At 39.8% G+C, this 20,398-nt stretch overlaps 2 protein-coding genes across 2 annotated transcripts in view; one reads left to right on the top strand and one right to left on the bottom strand.

The window, feature by feature from the left end:
• Positions 1-1,670: 1,670 nt before the first annotated feature.
• On the bottom strand, positions 1,671-16,504 carry LOC311222461 (UPF0489 protein C5orf22 homolog). The gene is made up of 9 exons (XM_084306769.1): positions 16,382-16,504; positions 14,486-14,631; positions 13,238-13,387; positions 11,301-11,751; positions 9,212-9,274; positions 7,137-7,258; positions 5,137-5,203; positions 4,326-4,465; positions 1,671-2,973 (listed from the first exon to the last, which is right to left on the bottom strand). The coding sequence occupies exons 1-9, from the start codon at positions 16,472-16,474 to the stop codon at positions 2,844-2,846; spliced, it is 1,362 nt and encodes a 453-aa protein (XP_084162895.1). The 5' UTR covers positions 16,475-16,504; the 3' UTR covers positions 1,671-2,843.
• Positions 16,505-16,579: 75 nt separating this feature from the next.
• Positions 16,580-20,398, top strand: part of DROSHA (drosha ribonuclease III) — a 68,747-nt gene continuing 64,928 nt past the window's right edge. The window contains exons 1-2 of the mRNA XM_084283077.1: positions 16,580-16,627; positions 18,421-19,278. Of these exons, the coding sequence (XP_084139203.1) occupies positions 18,428-19,278 (851 nt within the window). The 5' untranslated portion in view covers positions 16,580-16,627; positions 18,421-18,427. The remainder of the gene's footprint in view (positions 16,628-18,420; positions 19,279-20,398) is intronic.

Raw genomic sequence — 20,398 nt, 5'->3', positions numbered from 1 at the left:
TACTGGTTACTTACATGAGAAACCACTGTGGGAAACAACCTGTGTTGTGGAGTTTATCAGACTGCATGATAAAAATGCTGCACTCTGCCTTAACACCTAAAATAATAATAATAAAAAAATGTTCTTGCAATTAAGTGTAACTAGCTTACTCTTTTGCTATAATCAGTGTAGCAACAGCTCATTAATTCTTGCCTAAAAAAAATAAAATAAAAAATAAGCTGAAACAATACAAATTCAAATGACTGTTTCTTACTGCGAAGAGATCCTCTACATGACTTCAAATAACACCTGCTTGAATTCTAAGTTACTGTAACATTTAAGAAATAGGCATGATCCACCCATTCTATTCTGTATCAAAAAGCATTCTACTGCAAATATTCATTTTTGTATAGAAATATTTGAAAATGGAAATCAAGTCAATATTGACTGCATGTCTTCTTGAAACCATGCTTATCCTTCCCCCACTTCATTACGGAAGCTTATTTCTGGGACTACATTGACATTTCTCAGCACACTGAGAAGTAAAAAAGTGACCAAATAAAATTATACACTGCAAACATTGCACAGGATGCTGATCTTTTCATTTGACTTAATGCAGTATAACCTCCATAATTTGTCTTAACCTGCTGTAAAATTCTCACTGATGCACCCAGACTACGTATTGTGAAGTCAACCTTTCTGAACAGGCAAATGGAAAGACTACATAACTTTATTTTCTGGAAATTAAAGAAAAACTGATTTGCTTTTTCGTTAGTATTTTTCTGCATGGAGTAAAGGTAGCTGGCTATTAACAGATATGATACCTTTGGCACCACTTCTAGGCAGTATCAGTGCACAAAACCTCCAACAGACATCTAATCAGGCTTGGCAATACTTATGTTCTTAATTTTGTTCATTTTAATCATTTCAGGGAAAAGGCTTCTAAGTGTCACTTGTAACCTGGTTATGTTTACCATGCTGAACACCAGTTTTGTGGAGTTTATATTCTTCCCCCAGGTTATGACTCCCAACAACCTGGGCTACAGCTTGTACCCATCTTAACCGTTTCAGAACTTGAGTCGACTCCCATAGGTCACACCCAATCCTGCAATACAGGACTGCTCAAAAGCTCAGAGACAGTCTACAGCAAGCCTGAGCATTGTGGTGGGCTAGCTGGGATGGCTGCCAGGTGCCCATCCAGCCCCTCCTCTACAGGATGGAGGGGAGAAAATGAGGCAGAAAAAGCTCTTTGGAGGCCAAAATAAATACAAAATACATGTGCCCTCCTTTCTTCCCCAGGCTGTCCCCAAGGCAAGGCACTGGCATCTTGGCTGCTGGGCCCAGCCATACCCTGCTGGAGCCGGTACAAGGCAGCCCCAGGCTGATAGTTGGCAGGGCCTAGCCCAGGCCAATGTGCTGCTGCTTCTTTTGGGGGACCCTGTGGAAGAATCGTGTCAGGCACCCAGGCAGAACTGTGCTACAGCACCTCTCTGGGGCTCATAGTACACTGTAGCAGGGATGTACCCCAGCACCTACATTTCAATGCTTTTTTAGTTCTTTACAACCTTACCCAAAGCCCAGCAAAGAGCATCTCTTACACACACACACAATCCTCTCTGCACAAGCAGTACATGAAATTACTCCACTTTATTTCTGTACACAATATATATGCTCTGTAATTCATGAAGTACTAAGAAGCTTGGATCCAAGATTAGGTGTCTTTGTGACAGAACTCATAAAGAAGAAAAAAGGTGCTGTAGTCATGGAACTTATTGTTTTAAAATATTTCTTCTATTAAGTATTCACAATCTAGTCATTTGTGTCAACAACAGAAATAGTACAAAAAACCTGTAAAAGTAGATGAAGTCACTGTAGAGCAAAACTATTAGTGCTTATGAATTAACTATTTCAGAAAAGTTACAAGCAGAATTTATTCACAAAAAAAGCACAATAATCTAGGTGGTATTTTCTTTCCCATTTCAGCTTCATTTCCAAAACAATCCTCTTCTTTTGTTATTGTTGTTGTTGTTCCTGAAGTATCAGTTTTCTCTAGAATTAGATTGCTTTGCATATTAAATAGTTCTAAAACTTACTTTCCAAGTGGGAAATGAAATGAGTGAAAGCCTGGTACAGAAGGCTCTGTACTTCAGTGAAGTTAAATTTTTGTTTCCTGAAGAAAACATCAATTCAGTTCCTTGCAGGATTCAGTAAATAAAAGCATGCACACACATATGTTATTTTTATGTATTAAAAAGTATCTTTAAAAATAAAAATTCAATGTCTGCATTTCAGGAACATTATCCGAGTCACCAAAGAAATACTCTAAGGTAAAGAGACAATATTAATGCAGATTATAAATACAAATAATATTCTGTGGATGGGCAGAAGCCATAAACTGCTCTTGAAAATGTGAGGGGAGTGCTGAAGTACAGCACTTAGGAAAGATCACTATGCAAACGCAAGGTCTTATTGGCACTACTGAGGTAACTCTTAAAAGAATAGAATGCAACTCAGGAACACCAAAAAGTTTAAGTTTATAAAAGCAATCTATTTATTTTTAGATTTTTTTTTTTTTTTTTTTTACACACACTTCAAGAAATCAGGTGGAGAAAGTACATTCTGTGGACAAACAGTTTCTTTTGAACCAATTTTTAAAATAAGCAAGACAGTAAAAATAACAATCAAAAGAAATGGGTAACAGTTCAGATACAGCCGACTGAAAGCAGTGCAACTTAAACCTAGCTCTTGGTCAGCTTGGGTTCTAGTGCCATCTGCTGAAATAAGTGTGTTTTTTCCCCTGCAACCACAGCAAATACGCAATTTAAATTAATCTACTGCATTGGAAAGCAATATATGAAGAAATGTCACAAAGAGGAGTTGGTTGAGTAATCTAAGCGCACATCCAGAGTGCCATACACCAAACCTAGTAAATTGAGAACCTTCTCTTGAATGATGTCAACCTGCTCAGAAGGGCAATAGTCGTCCAAACTTGATCTGTAACAAAGATTTGAATAAAACAATGAGGGAGTATAAATTAATTTGTATTCTTGTAATGCTTTGTATCCAGGGTGTTGAAGTTACTTTCAAAGCATGAAAAGTTCTGCCTCCCAGTATCTTTTCAAAGCATACTACTGTGCTTTTCCTCTCTGCTTTCAACAACTGCAATTTGCCTGAAGTTGAACAGAAAGCCCACAGATGATCAGAAACACAACTTCCAACTCTAACACAACATGTTGCCAATCAGAATTCAAGCAAATAATCCAATTATTTGGATTAGTACTGTTGGAAAGTACTGGTGGACAGGTAGATTGAAAAATTCAATTGCTACTAGTTAAAATGGGTAGGAAAATTAAAAAAAATAATAATCTGTGTAATTCCTGGGATAACAATATTTACCACAAACAGATGCTGGTAAAAAAAAAAAAAAAAGCTACGCTTCTAGTATTTTAGATCTGTCAGATTCTCTATTTCCTCTGCAAAAGTGCATAACAATTCTGTGGCTGGCACAGAAAATACAGCTTTCTTTTGTTGTAGGTATTTGTTGTTGACACAAACTATTTCGTGTCAGATCCTAGTGTTGCTGCCTGTACTTATAGGGCACACATGGTATTCTTCAAGTGAGTAAGTTGCAATAATTAGTTAAGAGTTACACTGTGGTCTTCAAATTAAGTTCTCCCAGGATAGGGTAGTACATTGACCCCAACTCCATTCTGTTCTCCCAAATAATTCCTTTACAGTCCTGGAAGAGTAATTTTAACCCTACGCAAAACGTCATTAGAGCTTTCTAGAATATAAATACCCTTCAGATTATTAGACGAAAACCTGTCCCACCTAATCAAAATTTTTTCCATTAAAAATTTCACTGAAAACAGATCTTACCAATAGTGTAATGAATCCTAGCACAAGAGTAGAGAAGGCATAATTTCAGCCCATGCAAGGTTGATCAAGATAGCTTTACTCTAAATTGCTTAACAGAAGTAGCAAAGGTAATATGAACCTCAGTGACAGCCATCCACTGCAACATCCACTGCAACGCAAGGCCTCATCATAGGCTTTATATAGCCTGCACTGAAACTCATTAAGTCATCATGTTTTCACTGCTTGTTGAAATCTGTGCTGGCCACTCTGAAGCCTAGTAAAACTGGCCATCAGCACAGAACCTTCCCTTAAGCAGTATACTGTCACTGCCGTATGATTAATGCTTTCAAATCTCAATTTTCAGTACACTAAGTTTTCCAATGGAAGATGGATTTTTTTAAAAAAGATACATTAACCAGTGTTATATTCATAGAATCATTTAGCTTTGTAAAGCTGTATGAATGTTTTAAAGAATCTACACATCTTACCGAGCAATTGTCACAAGTGTGGGCTTAGGCATGTTTTTCAGTAGAACTTTAGTGGATTGTATGAGGCCTTCAATCTCCTCTTCCGTGCTAACATGGTGGGGAAGCTCCATATAATCACAGGTCAAACCAGCCTGATGGACCTACATGTAAATTAAACATATTTTCATTTTGTAATTAACAGATTTTCACTTGTCATACAAACAAAGTATTGATATGGCTTGTCTATATAAGAAATCCCTAAATTGCTATTCCTAGCCCAAGAGGTAACTTACACACCTTCAGACAGTAAGTTTTTTATTCCCAGCTAGTACTCAAACAAAAAAAAATAAAATCCTGAGTTTACAAGGATTGTTTCATTATCTCCAGTGCAATGTACCTCTCCTATGAATTCAGAGCATGCTGCAGTCCTTGAAGATGGCAGGCCTGATCTTTTACAAGCAGGTATCTTAAGTTCTATAAAGTATATTGACAGACCCTGGTGAAGTGAAAACTAATTTCAAAAGAAGCAGCTTGAGACATGAGTGTCCTAAATATCATATTAATGTTGCATAAATATATAGACAATATAAAATATAGACAAGCAGAATAAAAATTCATATAAAATTTCAATAAAATTCATATAAAAATTCAATAAAAATTCAGAAGCTTTTAAAAAAAGCTGCTCTAAGCAGTAACATTAAAAAAACTATTAAAATCCCAAGAAGTACTGAATCAAGGAGTCAAGTCTAAAATTAAACATAACTTTTTCCCTCCCTGTTGAACATATGTTTTGGAAATTACCAACTTTCTGCTCCTTTATACAGTGACCTACCATTTCATAGTCTGGGCTCTCCATCCTGCTTTTCAAACTGTGAACTAGCTGAACAAGGGGCTTCATTCTGCAGTTAAAAAAAAAAAAAAAAAAAGTTATGTAAAAACTTAGAAACTGATACATTTAACCTAAGTTTAAAAAAAAAAAAAAGAAAAAAGTAGAAGTTATGTTGCCCATGTCATCTTGTACCTAAGAAAAATGGAGAGTATCAGTATTATTTTGCTGTTTCCCTAGGTCTCAGGAAACCCTACTATTCATACCTATTCTGCAAGGCCTCTTCCCCTTTCTTTCAGGGCAGACCTAGAGAGAAGCTGTTGTCACTCAAAAGTTTTATTAACTTGATATACTTGCATTGATTGTTACAGAAGTCTGGCAGTAACTGCTGTATTTGACAGCAAAAATGAATAATCTTCCTATTAAGGGAAAACTTGGTCTTTTGCTCAGTTTCTTTTCAGATTAAAACATTTATTTAGAAGCACAGCAGATGGCACTGACATGTTTTGTGGACACTCACTCATGTGTGCAGCCTTTCACTCATTCTTCCACAGAAAGCAAGGACTTCTGTAGCACCAAAGCAGCCCTTCTGTATAACCCCAATATTTTGTTGCTTTTTATGAGAGTTCTGCCTCACATCGATCACAAAATTTCACCAAACTTGCTTCCCTCCAGAGAGGACAAAATTTGCATGAAGGTTCTTTTGCTTGAAGGTAACTTCTTTACCGAAAGGGTTGTTAGGCATTGGAACAGGCTGCCCAGGAAAGTGGTGGAGTCACCATCCCTGGAAGTCTTTAAAAGACGTTTAGACGTAGAGCTTACGGATATGGTTTAGTGGGGATTGTTAGTGTTAGGTAGAGGTTCGACTCGATGATCTTGAGGTCTCTTCCAACCTAGAAATTCTGTGATTCTGTGATTCTGTTCATGCAGAAATCAGCCTCTATAAGGCTGATCTTATAAAATGTTCGCCATGTGGCACTGCAGACAGACTTAACTTTTGCATTGTCTGACTTGCTCTTCTAAAAGCAAAGAAAATCTGGTAGCCTTGCATAGATCCCATCCAGATTCCCGCATTTTCTGTTAGCAAAGTGCTGGGCTAATCAGTTCCTAAACAACTGCATTACAGAAATTAAGGACAACTGAACTTAAGAAGACTCAACACTTAAGTTCTTAGGTGTAAATCTAAGACATGTCTTACACAGACTAAATTATAGTTATTATTCCTGGCCTTAAGAAAAAGTTTAGGAAAAACAGTATGTTAAGCATTCTTCCGTTTAAAACTGAAATATACAGATAGCTATCACATATTTTTCAGGAAACTCATTTGAAATCACATCCTTTTGACTCTGCTTACTAGCCTTATAGTACATACTGTTTTTCCCTCTTCAGAGTTATTCTAATAGAAGACTTCTTCCAGAGCTATGACCTCGTCTGCAGTTCTGACACTTTTCAAGACTACCCACCAGGGTAAATCTGGAGGTCTCCTGCAGCACTGCTTCTGCAATAGATCAGGAACGAGAGCCTTGTCTACTGTGCTCCAGAAAGGCTCCCAAGAAAGGAGCAGTTGCAGGAAAGAAACCTTACTGGCACTGGTAAATTGCTAAATTGCCTTTTTTTTTTTTTTTGGGAGGGGGTGGGGGGGTGGCGATAGACAGCTGAATCTTAGATAAGGGAAAGGAAGGTGCTAACGTAATGAGATCCAAGAAAAATCAAAACCTACCCATACTAGTATGGGAAAGGTAAAGGTCTTTCAGAAGAGGAGATTATTCTAGTAGTATTAGCAGGAAAGAGCTTGATCTAAAGGAATCAAAAACAGGCTTATCTGAAATTGTGTCATCTCAACTTACTTAAGCTTAATAAGCTGACTGGGAAGAGTTCCAATATGATGGGAATAAGGAAGAACACTTTACTGTTAACTGTGTCACCAGTTCATGAAGATTCTTCTCCAAAGGCTACGGGAATAAACCAATGGCAGGAGGGTTTTAAGCCATTTAGAGATCTCCTACCCAGGATATGAAGCCCACTTCTGTAAGGTTTCTTCATCATCATTGTCACACAAATCTGCAAATGCTGCTTCCAGATCTTCTAGCTGATGAACACGGTTTTCAACACAATCCAGCAAGCCTTCCTTTAAATATACACATATAAAAACATGTTAGGAAAAAGAGGCAAGAATGATTTTCCTAGCTAAATCATGGCTTAATTGATCTAGTGTATGTGGGGAAACAAACAACAAGTTTATTGCTACAGAACACCTTTACAAGATCATGAGAATGAATGCCTGCAGAAACTGGTACCTTCAGAAAAACACACCTCTTTGCTCTGTCTTTCCTATAGCATATAAAAAGCTGCATCTACATTCTGGTAGAATTTACAAAGAACAAACATAAGAGCAAATAAATTGTATTTATTTTTTATTATAAAGTTTATGCACTTTCTTAAAATGTTCATAATACATGAAGAGGCAATCTTCTTGGAATAAGCAAGGCTACAAATGCACATGCATACAAGTTGTGCATATAAGTATTTGCAGAGGGAGGCCCTATATAGCATATCAAATGAAAAGCAACGTTTAGCACATTTATTGTAAAAGAGACTCAGTGCAGCGCTGCGTGAAGGAAAGTTACAAAGCACATTGGTATAAATGGCTATGAATTAAGAACAGTTGTTCCTCTTAGGATGCTGCTGACTACCATGTAACAGATGCTGCTTCTTTTGGCTAGTGTTGTCAGCTTCAGGCTAAATTAAGAACAGCTGAGGGTATCAGCTATTCATGAAATACACCTTCAGGTTTCTGAGGGATGAATAAGACATCTTTCTGTGCAGCACCAGTAACTAACCTTAAAGATATATCCAATCTCTATCTGTATTGGAAAAAAAAAAAAGAGGAAAACAGAAGCCCCATTAACTTACCTTGCACTATGATAGAAATACATATCTAGTTGTACTTTGGAATAACTAACAGATTTTCAGAGACAAGACATCTAGAATACTTTTGAGTCCTGGAAAAACTCTGATTTCTCTAGTTTTCTGCATTTGGACCCTTTAAGTTAGTTGTCTCACTACAAACCAATCCATAGATCTGGTCTTACATTAAGTTCTGTACCTACTACTCACTTTCTGCTAACTACTTCAATTGCCTCCAATAAATCTGTGGTCTTAAATAAATGTGTCATGCCCTGAAATCACATTGTGAACTTAATCACAATCCTTTTCCCCTACCACATTTCCATACCTTTTAAGTAGGTACCTGTTTTCACCACAGTCTTGCAGATTGACTAAGAAACTTGAAAACCAATTTGACATCTCCATTTCTTTATACATACAAATTAAGATTTATTAATCTCGGATTATTATATGTATTGACTCTCTCTGTAAAATTTCTCTTTTATAATCATCTGTAAAAGCCTTCAGATGATTACAAAAGCAAAGCTAAGCTCTTGTTTAGAAATTATGTGGTATAATGACCACTAATATGACTCTTTACATGGTTTAGGCTCAGGGCTAAATAAACGTTTGGCAGCTGCAGCAGGTGTATGTTTCCACGATTCAGAAACACCCAACACATACAAAGAGAAGTACACTGCAGTGGCACGATACTAGCCCTTCCACATCTAAATAAATACATAAAATATCAATTAGGCACTTAGCACTAGTGGCACAATACTAGCCCTTCCATGTCTAAATAAATACATAAAATATCAATTAGGCATTTAGCACTACTTTCACTCTCAAGGAAGAACAACTAGGGCAAGGAGAAGGAGACCCTAAAGGGAGAAAAAAAACATTGCACCTTGAGAGACTGCAGATGACTTACCGTATTTTCATTTCTATCTTGCCAATTACCATTTGTTTACAGAAATTAGTGTTTACTCTCATGCTAAATATTTACATGGTTACATATTTAACATAAAAAAATTCCTAAGACACTTCTGATTAGTATTCAGCATGTTGCATAGCTTAATTGGAAACCACTTCATTAAGCACCTTTCATAGGTTCTTTCCTTCTCATAATTCATTTTTACTGCATAAATCAAAAGAATCATTCCCACATAACGTATCCCACAAGGAAATGCCTTACCTCTGTTGCATCTTTATGAGGCTTCTTGAAGTTGTACAACTCTTGTAAGAGCTCATACTCTGTCTTCAAAAAAGAAAAAGGGGAGAATATTAGTCTCATCAAATGACAACCAGGAACTTCAAAGCCATCTGTATTAAAAAAAAAAAACAAAACAAAAAACAAACACACACAACACCCACACTTCAAGGTAGCTTCTCTACACCAGTAACACAGACAACTCCCTGTAAACGCAGGTGAGGAAGATGCTGTGAGAGCACTACTTCACAGCCTCAGCCAAGCATTTTTGAAACAGCTGAGCTTTAAACCTGACTTCAGTAACACAGCTGTATAAATTACATATTTACAAGTTCTGTTAATTAACCAGTCTCTGAAGCTGTGTATCTATTTTGCTGAACTGATGTCCCAATAAATTGATGAATAAGACTGATAAATAAGTAGGATTTTAAAGGAAAAACACACAGGTAAAGGTTTTAGGCTGGTTGAACAAGTAGTTCACTAGTAACAGGGGCTTGTCAGCCCTACTCCTTGATAATATTCAAGTTTCTTTAAACAATAAACATCTCATTTACTTAACAGCATTGAAAAGGTGAACACAGGAATTTTTCAGGAGAAAGAAAGGGTAGACTAAGAGACCATAAATTTTACAAAAATGTAAAGCATCTTTAGTGCACTGTTTTGGATTTTAGTGTTTTGGTGTTTTTTTGTTTTTTTGTTTTTTTGTTTTTTTTTTTGGTGGAAGGAGAATACTCTTCTGAATTGGTGAGACATACTTGCTTTTTAGCTTTTCCTTGGATTTCTATATTCCAATAGTTAACTTGAGCAACATTTTCTGATAGAATTACTGTATTTTACAGAAGAGGGAACGTAGTTAAGAAATATTAACCACATATGAAATTCTTATCAAAAAAGGTAATACTGGGTGCTCTGTGCAACTCCACTTCCAAAAGTGGTTCCTAGAGCTGAGAACTTACCTCAGCACAAGAAAAAAAATCCGCCCCCACCCCCAAATAAACAAAACCCAGTAAGACTCCTCTATGGCTTTATGAAGAATGTATTGTAAGCCCTAAGAGGGTATTCTTACATGACAAGACCCCTGTGGTGCTTCCACTTTGTCTTACATTTCTGTGATTCAGAATGATTGGGATTGCTTATTTTCTGAAGGTACCAGGATTGTAAATACTGGATGTCAGAAACTAACAAAGGTCAGGGACACTGCATTCACTTCTATACACTGAACAAGGAAGCAGTACTCTAGCTGAAACTCAAAGATGTCAGTGTTCTCCAGAACAGACTGAAGTTAAAGTAGCGTTAAGAAGAGTTTTAATCACTAGAAACAATCATAACATTGCAGTAAATTTTTAAGCCCAAATGCTGCACACAGTTTTCAGGGCAGATGAGTTAGTTCCTAAAAAGCCTGTTCACATAAAGAAAAACTCCTAACTGCTTGACACAGCTGAAGGTCTACATATTTACAACATCACACAAGTGAGGTAAGTTCTGTGCCCACAAGCTATACATTGAATATGGTGCAGAGTCTTAAGCTCAGAGCCACAACATCAGAAACAGCTGCTTGCTCATCGTTACACTCAGCAGTCCAGACAAAGGAAATAAATCACAGCCTCTCATCAAGAGGAGTTACCACTCTGAATAATCAATGCCACCAGATCTTTTGGAAAGGCAGTCTCGGGGTACCATTGTGGCATACTACTGGAAGGGGTGAGAAATACAGTCTGCCACCACTCCCTGATTAATCAATCCTGCTTTGGGTACTTGGGACATGAACTTTGGAAATCCAAGCAGCTTTTATTGCCCACACAACAAGCAGGAGCATGCCACATTAACTCTAAGCCTGAATGTTTTCTCTACACCTATTTCAAATGTAAGGTCCTAGCTCTATTAGGTTATTGTACTTCTTTGGAATATGCACTCCCTTAAACTGTCTCTCTTCAAGTATTAGTGTGATTCATTAATCATGATTCTGCTGATCTGCTAATTTAAATTAGATGACAGTTTCTCCATAGACACTAAGCACTATGAGGACTAGTCCTCTTCTATGAATGGTAAGAGGACTCTCCATTGTCATGCTTACCTGTGTGTACATTTCTTTGAATGGATTCTTAACTGAAAAAAAATCTAAGTCAATGTCTAAAACAAATGCATCTCCTTTCTGAAGAACTTGGCAGATATTTTTAGCAACCTCCCTTATTGGGCATTCGTCATTTCTGGGAGAGCTTGAAGATGAACATTCTGCCCTGTTCAGGGCACTTGCATTTTGTATTTCCTTGTTCTTCACATTTGAGGAGCTGTGATCAAGGTTACCGGAAGTCACTGATGAAGAGGCAGCAACAGTGTGTGCTGTGTCATCTGTATTTAGCTTCAGTCTCTTAGCGGATATTACTTCGCCATTTTCTTCCTGGTTGTTTGATGTTTCCGTAGGATTAATGAGAACGACATGTAAATTTAAAGACTTCTGGTTTTCTAGCTGATCAGCAGGGACATAAAGACCATCACTTAAAAAGTAATCATCTGTACCTGTAACCCTACAATTGACAGCAACTCGAAGTTAATACAGAACTTTGCAAAGAACTTAGCAAAAAAACATGCATTTAAGGCATCTTGAGAAAAATGAATAGATGTTTGATGGGTAACAAAGCCAATAAAACTGCATATACAAAGTTATTTATTTTAATTGCCATTTAAACACCTGGAAATTATATTTACCTCTTCAATGCTGAATCACTACATTAGAATTCTGGAATTTTTTTGATAGCCCTACAAGGCTTCTAATAGGTAGAGAAAGATATATTCTATATTATGTGCTACTAAGATTAGTTTGACGTTCAATTATATCTTACATCAAGAATTTAACAAGATACTGTCAATGTTACGGCATATAAGTCTGCAAAGCACTGGATGTTTTGCCTTAGGTTGCCTTTTTTCTTTAGAAAATCTATTTTAGTTACGTTTGAGAACTGCTGTGAAATCCATGGATATAATTTACTTTATTATAAGTAAAATATTATGCATTAATTAGTGTTTAACTTTTCTCTACCTCTGACATATGATTCCTTATTCTAGGTGTAAGGAGAGCAGGTAACAAGGATTAATAGCTACATATCCACTTAATTTAAAAACAACAACAAATAATCAAAATAAAAACTCCACCTAGATTGGAAGTGTATAGAATATTATTTTCAAGCTATATTTCAGCACATTAAGCCTTACGTAACAAATTCAGACTGAAAAAACCTTGAAAGAAGTGAATTTCTGTTCACTTGTATTAAGACCTTGCCAATTACAGGGTACCACCATCCATCAACCACAGACAGATAATTTTACGAACAGCAGAAGTTTAGTTCCCCATTGTTGGCCTCCTGAGGGATGTAGACAGCCTACAGGAACAACCTACAAACATCTCATTAATTTCAAGAGAAATGAAAGGTCCCACATCTGAGACAGAAAAACGCCATGTGGCAGTAGCAGGTTGGCACAGACCAGCAAGGTGCTACAGAGGAGGACTGGGCAGTCACAGTAGGAAGCAAATTACGCATGACCAAGCTGTACACCCCTACAGTGAAGACTACTCATTAATTTATCTGTACTAGACAAAATTTCTCTGTACTAGCCAAAATGCCAAGAGAAGAGACTTCTTTCTCTTTGTGTTCAGCACTGGTGAGGTCACATTGTACATAGTCTGCCAAGGTTTGGGCCCACAGGACATGAGAGATGTCAACAAACAGAAGAGGATCTAACAGAGGACTGCTACGGAAATTAGTTAGGTTGAAGCATGTGATGGACAAGGGGAATAGCTTGAATTACATATTAGTAAAGAGACTACAAGGCACATCTTAAACTGTACCCATTAAAACATATAGTCACATTAGGTCCTAAAGAACTCACAAATATAGATTGTATTTTTCATTGCGAAAAACAGATGTATCACTACTTTTATCCAAGAAATATAAAAAAGGTCAATTAAAACTACATGTCTTTTATATTACCAACATATGATAGCAGACAACTTACCTGATTGTAGTTGTTGATATGTCTTTCCCAACTAAAAAATTGTGTTTTCCCTCTGAGATCTGCTGAGCCCATGGTGGGTGAAGCCACAGAACTTGAGAAATATGGCCAGCATAAACAGCGGGCATAATCCAGTTCTCAATACTTAATTCACTGTAATGAAGAAGGAAAGACCAGGGATAATACTTACTTTTCTTGCAAGGAAAACATGGTCAAGAACAGCGCAAATACATTCCACATCTTGAAAGCCCCCATGCAAATCATCAGAAATTAAAACAAGAAAAGAAAAACAACAAATATTGATTTATAAGAAGAATCAAAAATGTCTGTAGTAAAACTAAAAAAAAATTATTAGGAAGTATAGTCAGCTTCACTTTTAGCATGGTACTTTGATTATCAACTATGTGGACTTGTCCTTCTCTCTATTGATACATCTGACAGAGAGAAAGTGCATCATCAATGCTATTCTGAACAGAGCTCAAGGGAGCGTTTTATTGTAAATTGCTCTAAGTAGACTTCAAATATAACCTCAGTAGTGAAAGTGAGTTAACCAAAACTTACAAAATGTTTGGGTGTATGATGCAGCCCACAAGGCTTCTTATTCATCCAACAACAACAACGACAAATACAGACTATAGGCAGAGTGATACAATTGCTAATATACTATTTATGTCATTCTTGTCACTGTTGTGTATCACCATAACACTGGAACAATCAATATTTATTTTAAAACAGGAAGAAAAAGACAAGAACACAGATCATTGTGTGTTTTTTTTGCCTACACAAGAAATTGGGGAAAAACACTAGTCTTAATTAACTTTTTCAACTTCACATTTGTATCTTGTCAGTGCAGATGTTATTTCACTCTCAGTCAATTTTTCAGCATGAAGAGAGAAAAGCTGTTCTAATACCACAGCTCTCCAGGTGAAAAGCATCCACTCAAAATGCTGTCCTGTTAGCCAGGGGAGCCATCTGGTTTAATAACATGATATATTACTAAACAACTAAACAAAGTCAATTCATACATCTTACACCTCCTGGACACGTAACATAAATGTTTGATCACATTCATAAAACAAACATAACTTCTTCCACGCAAAATCATTTAGTTCTGAATAAAAGTGAAAAGACAAAAGAATACAGCTCAAGGATTATTTATACATTTTTTGTTCATACTTCACATACAGGTCTGCAAACCAAATGCAGCAAGAAGTGGAGTTAAAGTGTTCTGATGCAGTATGTAGGACTTACCTAAAGAGCACTTCTTTGTCAAATACAGTGTCTGCAGGCATATTCACAGGGATAAGGAGGTCTGGATGGGAATCAAGGTGAACAAAGCTAATGTTACTAGCAGGAAGATGCTTTGAACCAATGGCACGATAGATGAAAGGCAGCACCTAAAAGAACAGGAACAAAAATAATTCTACTGCAATCCCTGAAATGATAAACACAACAGCTTTATCAGCAAAAACATTTGTCTCGCTCTTACTCTCTTAGAATTTGGGTTACGTATTGGAAGGAGGAGAAGACAAAAAACAATACAAAGGAGAAACAATTCCAGCAACAAGGCTGCTCATGAGCTGCAAATACTGAGCCTAAGAGCTCTATAGATGAGAAGCTACTAGAAAATCACAGCTCTATCCTCTCCTTATTCATAGAAATTCTTCTTTGCAGTGGCTCGTCTCACTAATCATTCAACTGAATGACCAGGCTTTTCTTTTATTCCATTTCTAACTTATCTTCCCCTTTCTGCAGAACATGGCACCTGTGCTGCCTTTTCCATACCATAGAACTTACTCATTACGTATGGGTGCTGCAGAGATGAAAACACTTCATTACTCAGATATTAGAAGTTAACTGATACAGAGCGAAAACTAATGCCGCCATTGTTTACACTTTAGCTGATGTTTAGGTCCACATGCTTATAAAGAATTTAATTCCTAATATATATATAACTTAATAACTGCAATATACTACCTTTCCCAGGTACCTAGCCTCACCCCCTACCAAAGGTCTTCACTCAAAGGTACATGCTAATAAGGAAATAGGAACCACCTCAGCTCCTCAATTTATAGCATAACAAGTAACTGCTGTGCAACAGCGTCAGGTGGTGAATGGAAAACACTGATTGCTGGTTCCCAGTGCATCTCACTGAACTGCAAGAGGTAAAGCTTTGCCCAGTTACAGTTACATTGCCCCAGCTACCAGAACAAATCCAGCCAGAGCTGCAAATCCCAGCCCTACTACCCAGGGAAGGTGAAGGCTGTAAAGGGACTGGGCAACAAAATTACTCTATGCTAAAGCAGAAGCAGAGCTACCTTTTAGGAATACAACCGATTAAGATCACAAATCCTGAACACTGCATGGATATAACTGGACAATTTGGCCATCACCAGAAATTTGGACTCTATTTCACCTGTCTAGATATAAATTACTCAGTTTACCCACTCCTTATGCAGTAAATAAAACAAGGTCAAAAATAACAAGGGTACCCTTGTTCCATGACTGTAACATCTTTGGGAAAAGGCAATAATCTGGCCTACCTTTACAACCTACAACTTCTGCGATTTAAATCCAAGTTTCATCTCATTGTTTGCATAAACTGTGAGATTAGGAAGGGATGGGGGAAGGGAGAAGAGCCTAAAACCTCTAACTTTCTCCTGCTTTGGGCTGAGAACAAAACTGCCTTCGCACCAGCTGCGACTATTAATCATAGCGCGATGCATCTAGCAACACCTTCCCACCGATCAGCACCAGAAATGGGCTATATAAAGCTTTGGGTGCTTCGTGATGAAAGGTCTCGTATGCTTCACATGGCAGATCATGCACGTATACGCATATAGCGAGAACACAGAGCATGTATTTAGCGTGAATAGCCCTCGCTAAGCTAACTCAAACCAGAAGCGTAATGAAAGTTATGCTTATACCACTATAAGCAAACGCTGCAAGTTGTTTACAGAGGTGCCGAAATGGCTGCATGGGGAGGGAAACTGAAGCCACCTGGGTGCCAAACTTCATTTAGGGGCAGCGAGGTGACGCTGTTATTAAGGGGGCGCCTGGGGCTGGCTTCACCGTCCTGCTGGGGCTCCCCTTCCCCGGGCTCCCCCACCTCCGGAGGGGCTCCCCCACACCCCCAGCCCCACTCACGTCCTGGTGCTCCTCCACCACCCGCACCGGCAGGGCCGTGTACGCCCGCAGCCGCCGCCCGGCGGGGCCAGCAGCCGCCCCGGCCCCGCTCATGGCGGCTCAGCGAGCCCGGCCCCTTAGGGCGGTGCTCCATGGCTCCGTCCCTCCCGCCTGCCTCCTTCCCTTCCCTGCCCGCCCATTGCTTTCCTCTTCCGGAGCCGGGGCGCTGCGGGCTGGGCTGGGCTGTGCTCGGCGGAGGGGCGGCAGGTTGGCTGGGGGCTCGGCTCGCTGCCGGGGGGCGAGGGGGTCCCGGGGCGAGCTCCGGGAGGGGAGCGGGGAAGGAGCGCGGCCGGGCTGGGGGCTTCATGCACGGAGCCCGGGGAGGGGGTGGATGTGGCGTGGGTGCAAGGGGAAGGGGTTTTAACGAAGGGACGGCTGTCACCAGCCGGATGGATTTGTTTTCCCGAGTGGTGGGACGCGGGTGGCTTGTCCTCGGCGCCTTCCAGTGTACTTCAATGAAAACAGCGCGACCAAAAATTGCAGCGGAGGGAGCTTTAATAAATAAATAACATGGGGGCTTAACAGCATTTTACACGGTTTTCTCTAGTCTTTTCGTCCAGGGTTTTATCATTCTGAAGCCGCTAAGCTGCGGCAGTGGGGTCAGTGTGGCTCTCTGATGGTGAGGTCTTGTAGCCATGTCTGAGAGCAAGACCTTTTGTTTGAGTGCCCTGATGTTTTAAAAAGAAATATGCTGCAAGCTAAGGCACACTGCAGCAGCGGCTTCTGCTTTATTTTAAGGTTACAAAAGTTTAGTTCAGCCTGTTTAAATAAAAGATGTATGTAAACACTAGCAAAGCATATAAAATAGTATACTGGCACAGGGCTGGGCTATGTAAGATCATGACCTGAGAACTTAAGCAAAGCTACTTCAGTTCCTAGTGGACTAGAATTAACAGTGGCAAAAGGAAAAAATGTATTATTGCCAGGCAAAATAATGAAAATATAGACTTCTTTATCATGTTTCTTCTTGAGAGCCTTTAGAAGGTTGCCTCCTGTAAACACAGGACTCTGACTTACTCTGGCCTTTGTGCAGGGTGCTCTGAAGGGGGGGGGGGGAATGAACACCACACCAGTGGTGTGTACCAAGAGATGCTTTGTGTCCTCTTGGTTCCTCCTCCCTGAGGTGTGTTCTCCTCCCCTTATTTCTTTTCTCTTCTCCCGCTTGTACACCAGAAGCTGCCTGGTGTACAGTGTGTTAAATACACGTGTAGTTCTGAACAAGACTTCAGCCTACTTGAAGCATTGGCAATTGCTGGTAAAGTAACTGGGTCTCACAGAAAGCTGAGGAGTTTTGGAAACCATTTATTTCAAAGAAGTTGGACTACCAGCATGGCCTACCTCATGAGTCTTCTGTGACCTGTAACATTCTCATCCCACAAACATTTTTCTGGCTACCTTAAAATATGGTGAAACTTCTGTTGAACTTGGTTCTGTACTAAACATGGGACACAAATTTTCAGTGTAAGTCGCTACATAACTCATTTAAAACATACATGGTTTGTTGGACCAGGTAGCTTGTGACTAGGTATCAGAAAAAGCATTCTGCCTGGATTAGAACAATGTGCTGTGCTAGAAAGGAGTCTGCACTGGGGGATCTGGGTTGTTAAAGTGACTGGTTTCTTTGATGCAGTGCGCCTGAAGGCTTTGTATCAAAATATCCAGTGCATGTTAGTAGAGATGTTTGCACCTATGGCCAGTCATATCAATCAAGCGTTAGAATAAACATTACCCTAAGCCAGAGCATGGTCCAGTTTGGGTTCTGGATTACTACTAGCAGACTAACGTCATGGATTAAAGGTTTAGAGGAATCAAGGGCCACAATGACCTGTACTAGCACTTTGAGGAATGCAGTTTCCACTGAAAGGTGGTGGTCATCATCCACTTCTGTTAAAGGAAATTGCAGAAAATAATTTCAGTGTTTCGGGACCAGTTCTTGCAAATGTGCTAAGGGCCTTCCACAAAACTCGTGTGACAGTGGACTTTTATTTTCCTTGTTAAAGGTGAGCCATGTCTTTCCATTCCGGACGAGGATGTCCCCGTGGTCAGGGGGGACCAGGAGCAAGAACTTCCACACAGACTTACCGCCCTCAGAACCTGCGGCAGATTCACCCGCAGCAGCCCTCTGTACAATACCAGTATGACCAGCAGACTGCACCTCCAACCTCCTATTCAAACCCTCCGGCCACTGGTTACATGCCACCCAGGCCAGACTTTGTGCCGTATCCTCCTCCAGTGGCCCCTTCCACGCAAAATCCCATCAGCCAGTGTCCCATGAGGCCACCGTTTCCAAGCCATCAGATGAGGCAGAGCTTCCCGGTGCCTCCATGCTTCCCTCCTGCTCCTCCACCAGTGCCAACCCCTAGCAATGCCCCCGTGCCAGCAACTCCTACTGGGCAAAGCACGTTTCCATACATGATGCCCCCTCCGGCGGTACCACATCCTCCCCCACCGCCAGTCATACCACAGCAGGTCAGCTACCAGCCTGTGTATTCCACAGGGTATTCGCAGCAGTCATTCCCACCACCCAACTTCAACAGCTACCAGCACAACTCTGGCTCTTTTCAGAGCAGCACAACCAACAGCAGTGGTGGCAGCACCCATTTTCGGCACACGGGCCAATACCAGGGAGAGAAGTCGCAAAGCGATCGACGGTCTCCAGAGAGGAACAAGCACTACGATGAGCACCGGCATCGTGAGCACAGTCACATCCATGGGGACAGGCATCGGTCCAATAACCACGGGGATCGGCGGGATCGAGGCCGGAGCCCTGACAGGAGGAGGCAGGAAAGCAGTCGGCACCGGACAGATTATGACAGAGGAAGGATATCACCTCATCATAGAAGTTACGAGCGTAGCAGGTAACTTGGAATAGCTTCTGCCTGCAAAGGGAGAGGTTGCTGCTCTACAATATTTGATTGAATTCATGTATTTCCTCATGCTTGTTTTTCCTCCTGATGTGGGAGGTAGCCAGTGCTCATCTCTGGTGGAAAGAGCTGCTGTTCTGCCATCTTTCAGATACACTGCTCCAGCCTCAACTTTGCAAGCTCGTAGACTGGTTCCCCTTGTCTGTGGCAATGGCTGCGAGCACAGGAGCTTGTTTGAAAACTGAGTGGTGCTCTAGTCTACCACAGGATTTTATACATATCTGGCAGGAGAGTAGAGTTGGCACAATTTTGTGTGGAAGACCTTGTTCAGAGTTGAGCCTTAAAAACAGTAAGTCCCAGTACTTAAAAAAAAAATAATAATAAAAAAATAGAGATTTAGGTGTGAGACTTATGGTCCCAGATGTTACCTGAATTTGCCCTTTGAGAAAGCCCTGCATTTGTAGGCAGCAAGCAAACAGGCTGGGGGTCTATAGCCTGATAGATGCACACGTGTAATCCCCGGAAAGCAACAGTAAGTTATTTTTTTACTAAAAACCTTTTTCACACTGTTTTTCATCCTGCTCCATCCTCATCTTTGTGGGAGACCGGTGTAGGCATGTTGAGTTCAGTTCAGGATGAAGACCTTAGCAAACCAGTCAGCGATGTCCAGGGAGGACTGAGGTGAAAACTCATGCACCAGTCCAAAGGAACAAAGAAGTTTTGTAGGCTACATTAGTATCTTATGATTCAGGTAGATGAGTGTGGACTGCTAGTTTTGGGATGTATCATGAAGTTTCTGTCCCTCTGCTTCATAGATAAAAGCAGCTTGTGAGCTATGAATTGGCCTAATACAGTTTGCTGCATGGTGTTTTAGAGCACACCATCAGTTGTTTAGTCTTAAATTTGCTCTCTTGCTCACTCTTTTTGTCTAATGATCTACATGCAGGTCAGAGTTTTCAGAGATACTTTAAAGTTGAGTTTATCAGAGTAGCTGGATCACATGCTTCTAATTCTAAAGATCTGATTTTTTCCATGTGTCCCATGTGAAACATGAATTTATATTTAGTGCCTGTGGAAATGAAACTACTTTGATTTAAAAAAGCAGAGATATAAT

The sequence above is a fragment of the Netta rufina genome (genome assembly GCF_964035555.1).
Source record: "Netta rufina genome assembly, chromosome: 2".
NCBI classification, from domain to species: Eukaryota; Metazoa; Chordata; class Aves; order Anseriformes; family Anatidae; genus Netta; species Netta rufina.
This window is presented reverse-complemented; position numbering and strand designations above follow the sequence as displayed.

Excerpts from the sequence above, each read along its gene's own strand:
- LOC311222461 (XM_084306769.1), bottom strand. The coding sequence starts at position 16,474 with ATGAGCGGGGCCGGGGCGGCTGCTGGCCCCGCCGGGCGGCGGCTGCGG. Across the intron at positions 11,752-13,237 it reads ATATCAACAACTACAATCAG|GGTTACAGGTACAGATGATT; the intron begins GTAAGTTGTCTG and ends TGTCAATTGTAG. Across the intron at positions 4,466-5,136 it reads AGAGCCCAGACTATGAAATG|GTCCATCAGGCTGGTTTGAC; the intron begins GTAGGTCACTGT and ends ATTTACATGTAG.